The following is an 18911-nucleotide window of genomic DNA, read 5'->3' as shown; positions in this document are numbered from 1 at the left end:
CTGCATGCGGTTTCCAGCATAGGGTAAGCGCTCGCTGTGATGAGTACACGATGCTTTCTTTCAGTCAAGGCTTGTTTACACCAACCAAATCGAGACAACTCCCTCTGTTGTAGAGACAAGATTGAGAGGGGATTATTCGGTCGTATTCTGAGGGAAGCTGCCTCCAGTGAGATGCATCCTTTCTTGCTGCGCATATGGGGGCCGAAAGCTCATGCAACTTTGCTCCACGACTACTAGCTGCAGATAATCCTCGTGCATAGGGTGGTACGATTCGATTAACGCCTATTCGCCTCGGCTAAAGCCACATTTGAGGCTTGGATGGCTACGTCAATACATACTGCCACACCGTAAGCTGAGTTCCGGGCTCGACTTGATCAGGCGCATCATGCGTGGAAGCTGGCCCCACTTGTGGCTATCGGGGCCCTTTGAGCGTTGCACGAGGAGCAGTGCAGCCTCGTCCACGAGTCTCGCTCAGCTCTCGCGAACTCTTTCCAGGAACTTTTCCTTTCTGTTTCTTCGCAAAGCTCGTCCCCAAAATGCGGCTTTGAGCGCCACTTGCCATCACCCACGTTACGCCCTCACCACCAGGAGCGAATTTCCAACTTGCTACCGCTTCGCTGACAAGCATGTCATCGAACTCCCGACCTCGAACATGCAAACAATACACCATAGGGCTGATCACTGCGCTAGCCATCGAGCTGGCAGCAGTCAATGCGATGCTGGACGAGAACCATGATCCTCCGCAGGACTTCGTCGCAAAAGATGACAACAACTACCAATTTGGACGGATCGCATCTCACAACGTGGTGATAGCATCTTTGCCGGCCATGATTTATGGAAAGGTATCCGCAGCAACTACGGTGACTCGGATGGCGACAAGTTTCCCGGACATACGCTTTGGCCTGTTGATAGGGATTGGAGGCGGTGTTCCAAATAAAGAATTGGGCCTGGATATTCGACTTGGCGATGTGGTTGTTGGCGTTCCTGGAGGAAGGGTCGGAGGTGTAGTGCAGTACGACCTTGGAAAAGCCACCGATCGAGGATTCAAGCGGACTGGAACGCTTGCAATGCCTCCAAAAGGGCTTCTATCCGGACTCAATACTCTCAATGCTAAGCACGAGCGAGAGGATTCAAGGATCCCTGTCCTGATTCAGGACGCCTTCCAGAAGTACCCCAAATTGAAGACGTCGACTCCAGGATACTCATTCCAGGGAGCTGAAAATGATAGACTGTTTGAAGCTTCCTACGAGCACGTTGACGGTAGCAAGTGCGACCCCTGCGATATCAATCAAACAGTCCATCGTGACGAACGAGAGCATCCAGAGAAGCCACGAATACACTATGGTCTAATTGCCTCTGGGGACAGCGTTATCAAAAACGCCATAATCCGGGACTCTATAGCGAGAGTACTGAGAGATGAGACCGATGTGAACTGTCTGTGTTTTGAAATGGAGGCTGCTGGGCTCATGGAATTTCCTTGCCTTGTTGTTCGTGGGGTCAGTGATTACGCGGATTCGCACAAGAACGATAGATGGCAACGGTATTCAGCCATCACTGCAGCCGCATTCGCTAAGGAGCTCCTTCAAACACTGGTAGCAAAGGACGTGGAAGCGATCGACTCGGTCAAAGAGATATTGCAGGGGATGAACCAATGTCAGTGGCCCTGATACCAAGCTCACCTAGTTTCATCAAATGGCAGTCTGCTCATGAGTTTCCTCTGACTTAAAGACAGTTCTCTGCAAAACAGGAAAACAAATTCTTGACGCCGAAGAATTGGAGAGAATCAAGAAATGGCTCGGTTCACCAGATCCATCTGTCAATTACAATCGGGCACTATCTTTGCGCCATCCCGGCACTGGGGACTGGCTGTTGCAGAGCCATACTCTCCAGACTTTCAAGACAGCAAACGACTCTCGATTATTATGGCTCCATGGGAGTAGTGGATGTGGCAAGACATTGCTTGCGGCTTCAATCATCGAAAACTTGAGTCATTCAGAGCCGATGGTCTCGGCTTCTACAGGTCCTAGTGGGGCACGTGTGGTCTTATATTTCTTCTTCGACTTCCAAGACTCCTCAAAACAGTCCTTTGATGGACTACTTCGCTCTCTAATTCAGCAAATGTCTTTCGAGTCTGAACATTACGAAGCTCGAAAAGTCGTCTCCGATCTCTTCCACAGCTGCAAATCTGGAACCAACCAACCATCGACCGAGAAGCTGAAAGACACTTTCGTCCGCATTGTTGCAACTTTCGAAGGGGTACATGTTGTTCTTGATGCCCTCGATGAGTGTCCACCTGGAAGTCCGTCGAGGAGACCCATTTTGGAGTGGATATTTGGTCTTTTCGCCAACGAAAGGAGCTCAGGACCTTTTATCAAATTCTTCATCACCAGCCGCAGCGGGCAATCAGACATTGAGAGCAGATTTAATTCGCTTCAAGCCTATAAGCAGCGTCTATCTGTTGATTCCAGAGATGACATTCACAAATTCGTCCACGACAGGCTTGAGCAAGAAGAATTCAAATGGTTGCATGAAAGCCCGGAGACGCGTAACAAAGTCATCTCAACGCTCATGGAAAGATCAGGCAATATGTAAGTGGAAGAAAAGCAAATATTAGTGCCAAAACTTTGACACTCCCAGGTTTCGACTCGCAGAGCTCTATTTGAAAGAACTGGAAAAGTGTGGCTCGCCATTTGCTGTGGAAGAAGCACTCAAAATCATGCCAAACGACCTCAATGAGCTCTATGAAAGAAGTCTACTCCAGGTCCCCTCGTATCACAAAAAGGGCGTTCTTCAATTACTGAAGCTCATCCTGTACTCCGAGGTTGAGGTCGTTATTGAGACTGCGCTTCACTTCATGGCCATCGACTCGGATACTGATCATCCTGAGGATGCTTTCCAAGACCGAAAGATCTTGAAAGACTACAGACCAATATTTTCAGTGCTTTCCAGCCTCGTCACCATCAATGACAAAAATGGGGTACTCACACTCGCGCACTCGTCAGTAAAAGACTTCTTTGTGTCATGGAAGGGCAACTCCTTTGACACAGACTTTTCTGAAATGTCGGCGAAATCAAATGTCTTGAAACTGCTTTTGTCATACTTAGTATCGACTGCGCCTAGACTTGCGACAGATCCTGACTATACACATGACAACATCGGCGAGCTCACAGATAAATACCGTCAGCCTCACGATATTTGTGATCTCTTACGATATCTAGTCGACCAAGATGTGGAAAATGCGAATCAAGATCTCATCGCTCAGTTCTTCCGAGATCACAGCATCGCCACAGTGGTTCTGATATCGACGCTAGACGGCGATACCTGGAAGGAAATGTACAAGACTGGAGAGAGCTTCAACACCTTTCGGCAAGAAGTCTTGGAACACGTATCTGACAGACCCCTTCACGCAGCTTGCGCCCTTATCTGCGCCGATTTTGGCTGGGGGAAAACTCTCAAGAATCTTCAAGACAACCTTGACATCAATGCTTCTTACACAAAAACCATACATCCTCCGCTCAATCTTGTCTGCTTTTCAGCGAGGCTACGAATAGACAAGGTCGGACCCCTTCTTAAGGCCGGTGCGAGCCCGAATCTGCTGGGTCCAGATGGATATGGATCCGCTTTACTGGCCCTGATATGCGGCCAGCGTTACCAGCGCAGCCCAATGGAAATGTTACTGCGCCAGCTTCAATCGCTCCTGGATGGAGGCGTGGATGTGAATATTTCTGACGGGGAAGAGACAGCCCTGCAGGAACTCTTTCGCGAGCCGGGTAATTGGGAGGATTCGAGTGTCGTTGGTATCCTCCTCCGACACGGCGCCAATCCCAATGTTTTTGAAGTAGGAGAAAGCCCACTCTTCTCTGCATGTCTTCAAAGTACTCCGAAAGCTGTCAAGCGACTACTAGAATTTGGTGCCAGCGTCGATTGCGCATACGATTTGGAAACTCCTCTTTCACAAGCCAGTCGTCGGGAGGCGCCCGAAGGACGCGAAATCATCGAGTTGCTTCTTAATCATGGAGCAAATGTGGGTTTTGCACTCTCTTTAACTCCCAGCATTGAAACCGCGTACAAGGTCCTTGCTGTTTTTGCTGCGGAAATTGCCTTGAAAAGGCGCAACGAGAAAGAAATGCGCAGAATACTGTCGCCCATAGAGGAGGAAGAGGCAGTCCTTACAGCCCGAAGATGGGGGAGAGTGAGTTTGATCCAAGCGCTTCTCGGATACAATGGATGCACAACTCCACTTTCTACCGATTTCATCGGGTTCCCCAAGCCCCATTCTACGGTTCCTGGAACGCCCGATTCGGAAGATGAGATGGATCTTTCTGAAGTTACATCTCTCTGCCCCCACTGGATCGAATCAGTGGAAAGGAGTCTGCGTCAGGGAAAAGTAGACAGAGTGAGGATGCACTTTTCACGAGCAAACCGGGAAAAGGCATTTTACATTGCTTTATCTCGGCGTCTCGTCTGTCTTACGCTGTGTTTCCTGCGGGAAAAACTGGACAATGTTTGGCTGAATGGTGGAGAGACAAGGCTGTTTGCGGTTCAGACCGCCCTCCAGCATGATGAGTCGGACTCTCACGGGATCCATCTAACGGCAGAACGAAAGAAACAAATCTTTCAACTTGCTTCTCAAGCGGGCATCGACCACACCAAAGTGACTGCGTTAACGGACGAGAGCATCAGAAGAACCGTCGCATACGAATCTAGTGCCGTCAACAACACTCAAGACCAGGCGGTCCCCATTGGCAGACCCCGGATCCACAAAAGAAGGCATTTCTCGCTTCCCCCGGCCAAATACAGAGACTTTGTCGAAAAGTCGTCGAGTTTTCCAAGACTACTGAAGGATGATCATAAAAAGGTGCCAGGATGGGGGCGAATTTCAGCCCAATCCTACAACCTTTCATTTCGTAATCAGCCGATTCCAAAAGCTCTACTACCTTTTTCTCACGGCACGGCTAATGACTCCGGAAAGTTCGCCAAAAGAAAGGCCTCGACCCTGGACATGTCAGACGAAGAGGGTACGGAAGTAGGCGATGCTGTTGGCCTCTTCGCGAGTCGCCCAGTTGAGGAAATAGAATGGGTGGAAAGACGGGTGGATGATGGGCGGAAGCCGTTTGCTACATTTGACACGCTTCGAAGGCTCACTTCTCAACGAGAAGCCCTAAAAGCGAGAGAGCGTGATGAAGAAAGGAATGCGTCAGAGAAAAAGAGATCAAGGAAGGAAAGAGAGGAAAATGAAAGTAGCACGCAACAGGAAGTGTGGGAAATGGAGAAGGGCGAGAGTCAACAGGAGGAAATTCAAGAGGAACTCATAAGGTGGGAGCCAGTATTGGAGCCAGAACTACTAAGTTGGGAGCCGGTATTGGAGCCCGTACTCCTAAGTTGTGAGCCAGTATTGGAGCCAGTAGATGATCAAGAAGACAAGGAGAGTCAAGATTCTGAGTTGAAGTTTCTTATGGATGTAGTACAAGATCCGAACTCTGATTGGGAATGGAACGGGGTATGGTGGGTGTTAAGGCCTCAGGTCGAAGAGGATTAATTGCTGTACAACAGAGAGGTGGTATAAAGTGTTGGATCGTTTGCACTAGGTGATAATGCTATCTTCTATGTGTCTAATGACATCATTCCTGCCCTCCTTATCAATACCAGGAAGAAGTCTTGAGGCATAGGCGGGCGGTGCCTCATGTCAATACACCCTTTTAAAAAGAATTTGGTCTGAATAGAAAGGGTCTCAGTCCACGCTCTTCATTACTGAACCACCCTATTGTTAGAACCGACATGTGGACTCAAGCCAAGGTCATTGTGAACGGGTAAATTCCGTGTTTGGGGGAAGAACAACATGATTAAAGATGAATGTACCAATCACGAACACTTGATCAGGGTATGGAACACAGCAGCATGCAAAAAACCACCATCCTTTGACCCAACTCACCCCTCACACCCCTATTTCTTAACCGCCTTCTTCGGATCCTCCTCAAAACGTCGACACCACTTCTCCCACTCCCTCGCCCCCTTTCCAATAATGCCCTTAAAGTCCTCCTTCACCTCCTGCATCTCCCAGCGTTCATCCTCCCAATTGCGCGTCGCACCGCCCGACTGGCTAGGCGCCCACGCTATGGCCTCGAGGACTTCGCTCTCAGTGGGCGACGACCCGGATGGGTAGGGGAAAAGCGCCGGAGCGCGCTCATGGCAGCGGTGCGCGAGGTAGCGTTGCAACACGGCGAGACGCGCCGACGGTGTGAATTCCAGCGCAAGACTGGGGTCGGAGTCTTTGGCCTTTGCCTTGCCCTTGTCAGTGGCGGCTGGCTTGTCCTTGGTGTCTGCAGGTTCAGTGCCGTCGACAGCGCCATCGGCCTCGCTCGTCGCCTGCAGTCGCTTCGTGGTCGATCGTGCTATTTTCGCACCACGGATCGAGCTGTAGGCCCAGACGGCATCGGCTTCAAACAATCCGCCGAATGGCCACACGAACATGATGAGGGTATCTACAACGACGCTGACGGGGAGTAGGCCTGTCGCGATGATGGAATCCCGCTGCGCTTTTGACTGCGTGCGCAGCATGCTGTTGATGAACTCGCTACGCAATTCAGCGGGCGTATAGGGGAGTGACGAGGGGTAGACGAGTGTCAGGTGCGTCAGGGGCACGGCCTTGCTGGGGCCGTCTTTGTCCTTCTCCTTTTCGGTGCCGTCAGGGGCCTGTGCAGTAGCATCATGAGGCTGCTCAATAGCTTTCTGAGCATTTGCATTTTCGTTCGGAGCAGATCCAGTCATGCGGTTGACAAAGTCGAGGTTCGAGCTGGTGGTCTGCTTGATGGCCCAGTCGATGCCCTTGGTCGCCTTGCTGCGGACGCCCTGCCAGCTTGCGGCTTTTGCGGTGCTGTTTTTAGCACTGCGCACTTCCTCCTGCCATTTACGCTGGATCTTGTGCACGCGAGCCTCCTTTTCGCCTTCAGCGGGTTTCGTCAGCGGAGGGGGTGGTGGCGTGTAGATGAGGAAACGATCGGGAATCTTTTCGGCAGGGACCTTTGCCAGCTTGGGCTTGGGAAAGGGAATTAGATAGGCGACGAGCTTGTGCGGGTCGCGTGTGTAATGAATGGGGTCTCCAGGGTCATCGCCTTCGATCGGTTGATAGGAGCGACGCGGAGGGAGAGGAGGCCGATAGTCTGCAGGCCGAGGTGGCATCGGTGGTGGCGTTTCATCCTCGGACTGCGCGTACTCTGCGGGTTCCACCGGTGTGTGTTTGATGTCCGGTGGGTAGTACTCCTTGATCTCAGAAGGACCGTCGTGAGCTCCATCTTTGACTGGTGGGTGAAGCTCATGATATGCCGGCGGCGGCTCTTCAAACTCCTTCGGTGGTTCTTGCAATTGAATCTTGTTGTCAAGCGGGAACTCAAGGTGTCCTGACGCTGGACGCTTCTCAGGGGGATATTCAGGGGGCGCTTCAGCTGCTTGGCTTACTTCCACATGCTCTTTTATTTTTGGAGGTCTTGCAGGGGGCGGGTCATACATCCCATCTGCGGGATCCTCTGGTCCCGTCGAAGCAGTTGCGGGCTCTGGCTCATAACGCTGATAGTACTCCTTGGGCTCCATCGGCGTGTGGATGGTCTCTGGTGATTGACTTTGGACCTCTGCTGGCGCCGCAACATTTTGCGGCACAGAGTCATTCACCGCCGGTGGCACTTGTTGAGTCTCGGATGATAGAGGCCGATACTGCTGCTCTGGCTCAGGCTGCACGACATTAATTTCTGGTGCCTGTGTCTTGACCTCGTGCTGGACAACCGGTTCGGTGTGCTCTGGAGCCGCCGAGGTCTGCTGCGCCTCGGGTGAGAAAGCCCGATAATGCTCTTTGCTTTCGGGTTCGGGCTGCGCCTGTTCGGTTTCTCGGACAGGACTCTTGTCCTCAGATCCAGTCGGCGACGCTTTGCGCTCTGGAGCCTTGTGTATCCGCAAGGCTTCAGGCAGCGTATTCTTGTCTTCAGATCCAGTCGGAGAGTCTTTTCGCTCAGGGGAACCCTGCTGACCTGGTCGGTATGGCAAGTATCCAGAATCTTTCGTCTGGTCGGATTGCACAGGCCCAGACGATGGATTGAAGGGTTTGTAAGGCTGATATGGTGCTGACGAAGATGCCGAGTCCTGTGGCGGGGGAGAATAAGGTTGATAGGGCAAGTAGGATTGCTGGGCGTTGTCTTGTTCTTGCGGCTTGTGGTCCTCCATCTTGATCAAGTCTTGGTCAAGGCTTGATCTCGAAAGCAAGGAGAGTGAAAAGATTTGGATTGATATAAGATGGATGTGAAGAATGTCTGCCTAGAACTTGGATTTGGGCGAGGCGGATTTTGTAGATACAGCAGGAACGACATGACGTCGGACAGGGTATGCAGGGGCCAAGTTGCAGGCAGACGCGTGGCACATTTGACAAGGAACCTGGAAAAAGTGTGGCGCAGTTTTCGCCCATCATCAACAAACGATCAGTCTATTTTTCGGTTGTCGTTCTTTCGGGAAATCACGTGGGGGAAGAAGGGTTCGGCGGGGTTACCTTTGACGTAATTCTGCATGGACACCTTCCACGCCTATACCCGCATTCCGGGAATAACAACATAAGTCCTATTCTTGAATGATACCATCAACAACAATCTGAAATCCACCCCCGACCCCGGCATCAACCCCCCTTCTGCTGGTCCAAGCGGACTGGATATAACGGGTACAACCGGAAGTAAGTTTATATATAGATGCCGTAGCGACTCCACAATCTTAATGCCGCCAAGGGTTCTTGCAGTAGTCTCCTCAAACCGCGTCCTATCACGCCTATATAGTCTTGGCTACATCGTCTACTTTCGCGCCATTCCAACCAGTCCAGGAAATACGGAACAAGCTTTGCGCCACATCCGCCGACCAAGAGATCATCGTCACACAAGCATCATCATCAACAATGGCAAGCGCTCCTCCCAATTCGGAAAAGGTCTACCTCCAAGGCCACTCGCAAGCGGTTCTCGAATCTCATGGCCGCCGCACTGCACAGTCGTGCGCCGCGTACCTGCTCCCACATCTCAAGCCAAACTTCAAAATCCTCGATGTTGGCTGTGGACCCGGCAGCATCTCCACAACACTCGCACCCTACGTTCCCGAAGGCCATGTGACAGGGGTCGACTACTCGCCGGAAGCTGTCGCTGTAGGTGAGCAGCTGGCCGCCAATGCCGGCGTCAAAAATGTATCATTCCAAACAGCCGACGCATTTGCGCTGCCCTTTGCAGACGGCACCTTTGATGTGGTCCACGCCCATCAGGTAGTGCAGCACGTCGCGGACCCGGTCGGCCTACTACGCGAGATGCGCCGCGTAGCCAAGCCGGATGGCGGAATCGTCGCTGTGCGCGAGGGCGATGCGCACATTTGGTTTCCGGATGAGAGCGAGGAGGGCCCGGGTAGGGAGATGGCAAAGTGGTTTGCGCTGTGGATGCGGATGGCGCGGGATCAGGGAACGGAGCCCATGACGGGCAGGAGGCTCAAGCGGCTGGGGATGAAGGCTGGCTTTGATGGCGATGCCATCTGTGTGCAGGCGGGTACCAACTTTTTCGAAAAGGAGAGTCTGAAGCAATGGTGTGAGACGTGGGCGAAGCGCATGACGGAGAGCGAGTTTACGACCAGGGCGATCGAGGGCAAGTATGCGACAATGGAAGAGTTGGAGAATCTGAACAAGGCGTGGAAGGAGTTTGGGCAGCTGGATGATGCGTGGTACAACAACACCCAGGGAGAGGCCATTTTCACCCGCAGGGACTAGGCTTTCGATGATTCCTTTGCCCTCAAAGACTCCAAAAGTTCGATCTCTTTGATAATAGACGAGTTTAATAGTAATGTTTTTGATTTCGCTGGTCCAGTAGACTATTGACGTCCAATGTTAAGAGGTCAACAGATCGGCCGGGAGCTGAAGCGGGCGCAGGACTGCCTTTGCCTACAGGTTCCGCATGATCTTCTCGCGCCGATTCTCCCTGTCTCTCTCATCATTTCTCCAATCATCTTTCCGGCCGCGATCCCTTTCGTGACGACCACCTCTTTCCCTGTCGCCTCTTCGTTCTCTGTCTCTTCCTCCCCTATCTCTCTCGCCATCTCTTCTCCCCTTTTTCTCGCCCACAATCTGCTTTTCTTTTTCCCGTGGATCAATCACCACCAGCTCCTCCTCATTCTTCCTCTTCCACTCCAAATCCTTGCCTAGTCGGTCTTTTTCAAAACTCAACGCGTGGTTCATCCATCCCACGTCATTAGAGTCCTCGTCTTCCTGCGCTGCGCCTGGGTCATCCCACGCCTTGCAGGATTGACAATTTGGTATAAAGTGTAAGTCGCAAAGAATAGCTTCGGGGTCTTCATCGGCGTCGCCGTTGGTATCAGGCTTCTTCTCGGGCGACTCATCCTTCTTCTGGTCTCGCTGAGGCAATGTCTCCTTTGGTGCACTCTCGAGCTTGCTTCTAAAGGCACTGAGAATGTCCAGAGCTTGTTGGTCAGCGCGAGGGTCGCTTGCTCCCCCGGCTCGCCGCTTGCGACCTCTCGTTGCAGTCTCCGGAATCATGGCTTCCAACGCCGACTTTTTCTTGGGTGGTTCTTTGGGCGCATTAGTCGTTCGCTTCATGCTAGCCTTTAGCGCCGCAATTTCAGCATTTGTGCGCTCTAAAGCTGAATTCACTTTTTGGGCAGGTTCATCTTCGGAATCGGAGTCTGAGCTGGACGGGGAGTGGGACGAGCGACGCGGAGGCTGGGCGGGCGCAGATGGCTTTGGTGGGGGCGATGGAGACTTTTGTGGTTTGCGAGTGGAGTCTGGAAATTGCGCAGGCGGTGGGCTGGCTTTCCGAGCTGGCTTTGGAGCCTTTGGTTCAGGTGCCTTTTCACTTCCCATGTTGGCAGCGACCTTGGTGTCTTCCTCGGCGCTGACAAGCTTCGGGTTGAATTTTGGCTTCTTGACCACGGGTGCAAAGCCGGCATCATCACCCTCGTCCCCACCGAAGCTGAGCAATTGCTTCGCCGCTTTTCTCTTGGGCTTCTTTGGGCCCTTTTTCTCCTGCGCCACTGGTTGCGCAATCTGCATCCGCTTGACCATGTCATCGAAAAAGTTCACCACAATCTCGGTGCTTGTAATCTTGGTTGGATACAGCGGTCTCTCACTGCCCTCTTCCTCGGTCAAATCTGCCTCCCCCATTTTCATCAAGTTGTAAATTGTGTCGCCCTCGACGCGCCCAAACATTGTATTCTTGTTCGTGAGATCCGGAGTGGCCCCCAGGGTCAAAAAGAACTGGCTACCATTGTCGTCCTTTTGGCCCGTGTTTGCCATGCCTAGGAGACCCCTTCTGTTGAACTTTAACCGGGAGTGAAACTCGTCTGCAAAAGGCTCGCCATCGTAGCTGCTTTCGCCGCCGGAGCCCGTGCCAGTCGGATCACCACCTTGGATGATGAAGCCCGGCACCAGGCGGTGGAATATGGTGTTGTCATAGTAGCCGTCGAGACAGAGCTGGAGAAAGTTGCGCGACGTGACGGGCGTCTGCTTGGCGAAGAGCTCGAGGGCAATGTCTCCGGCCGTGGTGTGCAGAATGACCTTGGCCGTGGGCTGCGGCTCCAGATTGTATACCGAAGACATGGCGACGGCGGAGGCGCGGGGCCGGAGCGAGGGCTGGCGCTGGGAGGATAGGAGGAGAGGTGAACCGCGGTAGGATTGATGGCGTTGAGAGCGCGAGGACAGGAAGTTGAAAGCGAGTCGTTGTTAGCGGGGAATAAACATGGCCGCCGACACTGGTTATTCTCCGAAGAAACGCGGTCAGGATATTCACCGCCCATGTCCGTGCGTGCTCTGGTGCGAGGACGTCACTGGCCGTGGTGGGACACAAAGTAAACCTACCACGCCCTCTTCTTTCTCCCTCCTCTTCTCTTGAACCCTCCAAGATGCGGTGAATCTCGAAACTGTCCTACGAGCAGCCGCACCACGCCCATCATGCTGCCCTACATCAACCTCCGTACGCACAGCTTCTTGAGCTTTGCTCGTATCCGGAAAAGCTACTAACTGGTCTCACTAGCTTTCGAGTACGTTGCAAACGTACTGGGAGCTTCTACCGACGAGCGTGCGCCCGCCTACCCCTTGGAAACGCAAGTCTGTATACTGACCCTCGCAGTCAAGCTCATCGCATCCTTCCTGCTCTCCTATCCGCTCGCTGGCGTCCTCAAGCGCATACCAGATTCGAAGCCATGGCAAAAGAACCTCTTTATAATAACGTGCGTCGCTTTTGGGTTTAGACATGTGGGAAACGTTCGCTAAAGGAACAAGGGTCGCGCTCTTTTACCTGGTTGGTCTTTTCGACCTCTGGACAGGCATGCGGACGCTGCTCATTAGCTCTGCTGGAGCATATGCTATTGCCAGATATGTCGACGGTCCGTTTATGCCCTGGATCGGCTTCGTCTTTCTCATGGGCCACATGTCTGTCAACCACCTTGACAGACAATTCCGGAACGCTCCCCAGACGGTCGACATTACTGGCGCACAAATGGTGCTTGTCATGAAGCTCACTGCTTTTTGCTGGAACGTGCACGATGGACGCCTACCCGAGAGCGAGCTCTCCGACTACCAAAAAGAGCGCGCAATTCGCGAGTTCCCGTCTCTGATGGACTATGCCGGATATGTGCTCTTCTTTCCATCGCTCTTTGCAGGTCCTGCGTTCGACTACGTGGACTACCGTCAGTGGTTGACTACGAGCATGTTCAAACTGCCGCCTGGAGTTGACCCAACGCATGCGCCACCAACCCGCAAGAAGCGCAAGATTCCCCGCAGTGGAACGCCGGCCACATGGAAGGCCATCTATGGTCTTGTCTGGATCTTTGCCTTTCTCAAGTTTTCTGCTTGGTACTACCCTGAGATGCTGCTCAGCGACGACTACATGAAGCACGGCATTCTCAGGCGCATTTTGCAGCTCCACATGCTAGGTCTCACGACTCGCATGAAGTACTATGGTGTTTGGCTGTTGACCGAGGGCGCTTGCATTCTCAGTGGCATTGGCTACAAGGGAGTGGACCCCAAGACCGGCCGCGTGAACTGGAACAGGCTTCAGAATGTGAAGCCTCTCGGAATAGAGCTCGCCCAGAACACACACGCCTATTTGGGTAACTGGAACGTCAATACTAACCTGTGGCTTAAGAACTACATGTACCTGCGCGTCACTCCAAAGGGGCAGAAGCCTGGCTTCCGCGCAACTCTGGCGACATTTGTTACTTCAGCCTTTTGGCACGGCTTTTACCCAGGCTACTACATGGCCTTTGTTCTGGCAAGCTTCCTGCAGACGATTTCAAAGCGCAAGTCCCACCGCAACACTGAGTGGCCACATGCTGACATGACGTAGATGGACGTCGTCTCCTACGCCCCTTTTTCCTCTCACCCGACGGTCAACGCCCGCTGCCCAACAAGATCTACTACGACATTTTCACATGGCTCGTTACGCAACTCGCCTTTTCTTTTACCGTCATTCCCTTTATCCTCCTCAGCTTCTCCGACTCCTTCCTTGTGTGGCAGCGCGTGTGGTTTTATACAATCGCTGGCGTTGCTGTCAGCTTTGGTTTCCTCAACAGCCCAGGCAAGGCGATTCTGCAAAAGAAGCTCAAACAGCGCGCTGCAAAGGGTCAATCTGCCGGTCCTGGTGTCGGCGCCAAGGCACCCGAACGCGCCACCGCATCCGGCGCCGCTGCCGCCCTCTCGCCCGAGAAGCTCAAGCAGCGCAAGACTATGCCGGCTTCGTTTACGGCGGACGACCTGCTCGAGGAGAAGATTCTTGGAGAGGCGTTGGGCGTCAGGCCTGGTCTCAGTCGTAACACCAGCACCGAGAGCTTGGGTGGTATTACAAGGCAGGAGACGTATCTCGGTCTGCCTGATGACCCCGAGAAGGAGGTTCAGGATGCGATTGATGAGGTCAAGGCTGAGGTACAGCGGAGGAAAGCAGCTGGCGAAGGTCCGCCTGGCGTTGCAGAGATGAGGGAGTGGGTTGAAGAGAAGATGAAGGGGAAGAAGAACTAAGCATCTCATGAGGCGGACGCGGACGCGGTATAGCTTGAGTCCTGGAGAGTGATAAACTTGGAAAAGTCACTCGCCATCTCAATCCTCTGCTAGCTTGCCAGAACACTCTGGAGTGCTCATTTTGATGCCGGTTGGCTGGGTGGAAGTATCATCGTTTCTGATTGCGCGTTGGTGGTTGGAAAATTGGGAGCGTTGGGTATATTGATTTTTCCCCATCCTGTGCATAATCAAATCAAGCATTCAAACATCACCTTCAAACTAATGCAGTGAGCAAATAATGTTCTTGCTGTGCGCTGGGCACGTGGTTCCTGTGCTCTGGCTCTGTCTGTGCAGTTGCAGTCGCATTCAGCACCTGATTGGCACCGTCTGGCTTGAGTCTGGCGATTGCTTGCTGGCAGGGCATGTGAATGAGGTGATGCAGGCCCCCTTGTTCTCGTGGTCAGGGCGGGTACCACGCCTGGGCCGAGGACAGTGAGTATAAAAATCGCGGCATTCCCGCTGCATCTCTTGTTCAACAAACGCGTCGCATCAGTCAGGTTTCCCCCAAAATACGGCGGTATCGTATCACTGTCTTGGGAGCTGTGCGTCTCCAAGAAAGGCCATCCACTTCCGAATGTCTGCGAAAGGGCGGGACTTTTCAGCAACAATGTGTCTGTTGTGTCAAGTGTGAGGGGTTCGCTAGGTCTGCATTTTGCATTGATGATGCTCAAAAATTGACAGCTTTTCTCGATCATGGCACCACTTGGCGGGAGCAAAAAGACATTTCTTAGCTTCTTTCGGCTTCCCAATGTGACTCATCCCCTTTTTTGGCATTGTACAGGGACGCAGGCCGGAGAAGGTAGGGCCGCGAAAGCATGGCTTCGTTCGGCTAAGGAAGAGTTGACGGCGGAAATTTTGCCCCACCCACCACTTTGAAGATACTTTTTACATCCGGTCCGGCATCTTTAGCGATGAATTCTTCTGTGATGATGGTCATTTGTCCAGAATCTCCAGGGCAATGAGGAGTTTCTGACTTTGGTCCTGCAAATTGTAGTATATATTTTGCAAAAGCGACCCTACTCTATATCAAGTCACAAAACAAGCGTTGGTGGTTTAGTGGTAAAATTGATCGTTGCCATTCGAAGACGCGCTTGCGAGTATTTACTGGGCGGGCAATTCATGTCTCGATCAGCCCCGGGTTCGATTCCCGGCCGACGCATTTCTTTTTGCCTTTTTGACAGAATATAACTATGTCATTTGTTCAGGATGCTTTTTGGGGTGTTGCGGCGTTGAAAGCATGAGGTTTTGCGGATTCAGGGGGCGGAAAAGGGCGCTGCCGACGCAGGAAAGCGAGGCAGGAGCAAGCGCTGCACTGGAAGGAGCGGGGCACAGCAGGAAGGGACGATGGATAGATGCGGGAGTCGAAGGCGCCTTGAGTTTTGTATTTTGATGGACCTACATCAGATGGCAGTCCTTCAGCATGTTTCGCTACTTCATGCGAGGAATGACCCAAACCACCACATTTCGGCGGATCATTGACTGGCTCGCAAACGACATCGTCCTCGGCTGGAAAGAAGCAGACAAACAGTGAAGGCGTTTTACATGCAACCGCTTGCAGCCCTTGAGACTGACGTCGAAGGCCGTTGGGCCAGACTTGACATGCGGCAAAGGCAGAGGGAGACAGCATGTCCTGTCACCACACACTCCCACAGCGAAATTCACAACCCCCAATGACAACGGACCATCGACGACGAGCAGTGGACGAATTCAGTCTAATTAGACCACCTTCCTACCTACCTACATACCCACCGACCCACCTTCAACGCCTACGTACAAAAAGTACCTGTACAAAAGAAGCAGAAATCAGACCACCCGCCAGCCTCCCTCGGCAAGGGCAGGCAAAGAGGTACAAGGAAAAGGAAACCAAAGCAGAGGGCAGAGGGGTCGTCAGAACAGAAAAAGACGTTTTGTGTGGGGCATCATTTCCAAACCCCGAACCCACCACCACCGCGGCAAGATGGATGGAGAGATCGCGGTCGTGAGGCGCAGGCACTCGTCACAGACAGATCCTGGCGAACGGTGCTCGTCCATCACGGCCCGCGCTGGACAAGGTTTGGTTGTTTCGTTCGACTGTTGCGGCTTCGTGTCCGTAAAGCACCATGCCACCGCGTTTTGCTCCCCATCCACAGCCACCGGCTGCGTCATCCCCAGACACCTGTTCTCTAGACCAGCAAAAGCTGTGCATGAGGTTCGTATCTAAAAGCAAGCATGCATGTAATGTATTGTCAAACAAGATAATGGAGAGGCCAGGGCGCCTAGGACAGCGCAATGGCGCCGCGGCGGCTCTCGCGAACGTGCAGGTATGCTTGGCCGGCGCAGAAGACGAGGAACACCTATGGGACATTGTCAGATTCTGTGACGCTGGTGGGGAGCGAAAGACATACACCGTAAACTGCTACGGCACCGAATACTGCGGCTGCCACGGCTGGGCCGTTCTCCGGGTCTTCGGTCGAGCCCATCATGACATGGTTGTTTGTCTGCAAGTACCCTCATGTCAGTCTCCACCTTCGAAATATCCGGAGAGTTGTAGTCGATCGACGCGATGCGGAGGCGGAGGAGCGGTGGTCCGTGAAACGCGCGACGGAGGGGGCGGGAACCAGAGCGGCGAGGAATGATTCGATGTTATTTGGAAGGCGTACCTTGAAGAGCGAGCCGATGACGGACAGGATTACGATTGCAAAGACGGACACGACGATGCTACAGCGTGGCGTTAGCGGAGTTGTAGGGTCCAAGAGCTGAAGCGGCTGTTCCCAAAATCCCCCAACACGCTCCATCTAGCACATGCGCCGTTGACTGGAATTTGGAAACACCATGGGGAGCAAGTAGGCGCATACCATGTCCATGCATTCAGAGCAGAAACAACGGGCTTCATTATGGCGGCTGAGTGCGGTCGGAGAGCTACTGCGGCAGCTGCGATCGAGGCGGGAGTGTCTGACGTCCGGCGATGACAAGCGGTGGAAGCTCAGAGCGCGTGAGGATGTGAGCGAGCGGTGGTATTTCGAGACCCGTTTTGGAGAATGGCCGATGTCGAGATGGAATGACGACGTTGATGAGGGTAGGCCACGGCTGGTTGGTGAGCGGACGTCTTGGCGGGCGGTGTGACGCCTGACGGGAACGGCGACGAAGCTAGCGTTGACCAGGGTCGGCAACTGATGAAGTGACAGGGAGTCTTCAATCACTTGAAACCAGTCAACCAAATTATCAATTTGTTGGATTTTTTAATGCAAAGACTGGTGAATTCACTTCCAAAGACGGATGCTTCTGAGCAGCCAAGTTGGTTTATATTTACCAGCTACGCCACCTCAAGTCTTCTTGTTCCGTATCGACATTTTACCTTTTGATTTCTCATCAATCGAGGGATTCACCACTCGAGCCCTTTCCAGCAGGGTGTCTACGTCTCTACCCACGATAGTACCGCGCCGCCTCATGGCCGACTATTTTCTCTTGTCTCCTGGATATCACTCACCGTAGTTACCTGAGAGCACGACCAGCAATGTCCTTCCGGAATTGCATGCCTTCAAAGTGAATTCCCTCGACGCCCTTGTACGCCTTCTTGACCGCCTCCTCCAGCGTTGGCGCCCACGCGGTCGAAGCAATGACACGTCCACCGGCCGTGCGGAAGACACCATCCTTGAGAGAAGTGCCGGCATGAAAGTGGACAGTGTCCTCGGGAAGAGGGTCCAGCTTCATCTCGATACCCTTCTTGTACGATCCAGGGTAACCACCGGCAGCTACGACGACAGTCGCGGCAGCCCTGTCGGCAACCTTGACTTCGAAACCTCCCAGCTTGCCCTCCGCACCAGCCAGCATAATTTCAGCCAGGTCGGTCTCCAAGAGGGGCAGCAGTGATTGGGTTTCAGGGTCACCAAAACGGACGTTGTATTCGAGGACCTTGGGTCCCTTCTTGGTCATCATGAGACCAGTGAAGAGGCAACCAACCATGGGGTAGCCTGATATCCATCAGCATACCATCAATGGCCTGTTCAATATCCCTTACCTTCAGCGCGCATGCCATCGATTGTGGGTTGCAGAATCTCCTTGTGAATCTGGTCCACCACCTCCTTGGGAGCAATGCGAGTGGGAGAGTAGGTGCCCATGCCGCCAGTGTTGGGGCCCTGGTCTCCGTCAAAGATGCGCTTGTGGTCCTGCGCAGGCGGCAGGCTCTGAATGGTGTTTCCGTCGCTGAAACTCAGAATGCTAAGCTCGTCGCCCTCGAGGAATTCCTCAATGACAACCTCGTCTCCGGCAGCACCGAATTCTCGGTCCAGCATAATGTCCTTGAGCGCCTGGTGACCCTCCTCTTTTGTTGTGGGAATAATGACACCCTTGCCAGCAGCCAGGCCATCAGCCTTGATGACGACCGGGTGGTCGACGCTGTCCAGGTAGGCGCGGGCGGCGTCGTGCGAGGTGAAGTTTTGGTAGGCGGCGGTGGGAATGTTGTGTCTGTGCATAAAGTCCTTGGAAAAGGTCTTGCTGCCCTCCATGCGGGCGGCGGCGCCCGAAGGACCAAAGGCGAGAATCTTGGGGGCATTGGCCTTGAAGTGGTCTACGATGCCAGCGACGAGAGGAGCCTCGGGACCAGGAACAAGAAGGTTGACGTCATTCTCGAGGGCGAATTTGACGAGTCCGGGGAAGTCGTCGGCGCTGACCGTCTCGATGTTTTTGGTCTTGTCGAGAGCGCCGGTGCCACCGTTGCCGGGAACAACAAAAATTTGGTCGATGCGGGGGGATTTGGAGAGCTTCCAGGCAATGGCATGCTCGCGGCCGCCGTTGCCAACGATGAGGACTCGAATGTCAGCCATTGTTCGTGTCTGGTGTGTTGTCTGGCGTTCAATGCTCAATGCCC

The 18911-nt window shown here is 53.2% G+C and overlaps 9 protein-coding genes and 1 non-coding gene across 10 annotated transcripts; 7 read left to right on the top strand and 3 right to left on the bottom strand.

Annotated features, from left to right (window-relative positions):
- Positions 1 to 410: 410 nt before the first annotated feature.
- Positions 411 to 1882, top strand: BKA78DRAFT_11390 (nucleoside phosphorylase domain-containing protein). Its single transcript, XM_066882314.1, has 2 exons — positions 411 to 1653; positions 1729 to 1882. The coding sequence occupies exons 1-2, from the start codon at positions 627 to 629 to the stop codon at positions 1761 to 1763; spliced, it is 1062 nt and encodes a 353-aa protein (XP_066749314.1). The 5' UTR covers positions 411 to 626; the 3' UTR covers positions 1764 to 1882.
- On the top strand, positions 1736 to 2774 carry BKA78DRAFT_302385 (uncharacterized protein). The gene has a single exon (XM_066887443.1). The coding sequence runs from the start codon at positions 2002 to 2004 to the stop codon at positions 2590 to 2592; it is 591 nt and encodes a 196-aa protein (XP_066749313.1). The 5' UTR covers positions 1736 to 2001; the 3' UTR covers positions 2593 to 2774.
- Positions 2564 to 5741, top strand: BKA78DRAFT_11395 (uncharacterized protein). Its single transcript, XM_066882315.1, has one exon. The coding sequence runs from the start codon at positions 2717 to 2719 to the stop codon at positions 5537 to 5539; it is 2823 nt and encodes a 940-aa protein (XP_066749312.1). The 5' UTR covers positions 2564 to 2716; the 3' UTR covers positions 5540 to 5741.
- A 202-nt stretch (positions 5742 to 5943) lies between these two features.
- On the bottom strand, positions 5944 to 8211 carry BKA78DRAFT_291291 (uncharacterized protein; the record flags this gene model as incomplete). Its single annotated transcript, XM_066885869.1, has 1 exon — positions 5944 to 8211. The coding sequence occupies one exon, from the start codon at positions 8209 to 8211 to the stop codon at positions 5944 to 5946; it is 2268 nt and encodes a 755-aa protein (XP_066749311.1).
- Positions 8212 to 8923: 712 nt separating this feature from the next.
- On the top strand, positions 8924 to 9769 carry BKA78DRAFT_244633 (UbiE family methyltransferase; the record flags this gene model as incomplete). Its single annotated transcript, XM_066884047.1, has 1 exon — positions 8924 to 9769. The coding sequence occupies one exon, from the start codon at positions 8924 to 8926 to the stop codon at positions 9767 to 9769; it is 846 nt and encodes a 281-aa protein (XP_066749310.1).
- Positions 9770 to 10093: 324 nt separating this feature from the next.
- Positions 10094 to 11611, bottom strand: BKA78DRAFT_231496 (cyclophilin-like domain-containing protein; the record flags this gene model as incomplete). The annotated part of the gene is made up of 1 exon (XM_066883776.1): positions 10094 to 11611. A coding segment is annotated over one exon (1518 nt), but the record flags the coding sequence as incomplete, so codon positions are not given.
- A 266-nt stretch (positions 11612 to 11877) lies between these two features.
- Positions 11878 to 14276, top strand: BKA78DRAFT_302381 (MBOAT, membrane-bound O-acyltransferase family-domain-containing protein). The gene is made up of 5 exons (XM_066887442.1): positions 11878 to 11984; positions 12045 to 12089; positions 12141 to 12240; positions 12293 to 13311; positions 13359 to 14276. Exons 1-5 carry the CDS (start codon positions 11963 to 11965, stop codon positions 14024 to 14026), a joined length of 1854 nt encoding a protein of 617 aa, XP_066749308.1. The 5' UTR covers positions 11878 to 11962; the 3' UTR covers positions 14027 to 14276.
- Positions 14277 to 15107: 831 nt separating this feature from the next.
- Positions 15108 to 15224, top strand: BKA78DRAFT_t29. Its single transcript has one exon. It is a non-coding gene; the product is annotated as a tRNA-Gly (tRNA).
- A 501-nt stretch (positions 15225 to 15725) lies between these two features.
- Positions 15726 to 16753, top strand: BKA78DRAFT_11315 (uncharacterized protein). Its single transcript, XM_066882292.1, has one exon. The coding sequence runs from the start codon at positions 16165 to 16167 to the stop codon at positions 16678 to 16680; it is 516 nt and encodes a 171-aa protein (XP_066749307.1). The 5' UTR covers positions 15726 to 16164; the 3' UTR covers positions 16681 to 16753.
- Positions 16754 to 17276: 523 nt separating this feature from the next.
- BKA78DRAFT_260842 (phosphoribosylamine-glycine ligase) lies at positions 17277 to 18908 on the bottom strand. The gene is made up of 2 exons (XM_066885421.1): positions 18063 to 18908; positions 17277 to 18015 (listed from the first exon to the last, which is right to left on the bottom strand). Exons 1-2 carry the CDS (start codon positions 18865 to 18867, stop codon positions 17537 to 17539), a joined length of 1284 nt encoding a protein of 427 aa, XP_066749306.1. The 5' UTR covers positions 18868 to 18908; the 3' UTR covers positions 17277 to 17536.
- Positions 18909 to 18911: the final 3 nt, after the last annotated feature.

Source organism: Phyllosticta capitalensis (assembly GCF_038381095.1).
Source record: "Phyllosticta capitalensis strain CBS 128856 chromosome Unknown BKA78scaffold_1, whole genome shotgun sequence".
Classification (NCBI taxonomy): Eukaryota; Fungi; Ascomycota; class Dothideomycetes; order Botryosphaeriales; family Phyllostictaceae; genus Phyllosticta; species Phyllosticta capitalensis.
This window is presented reverse-complemented; position numbering and strand designations above follow the sequence as displayed.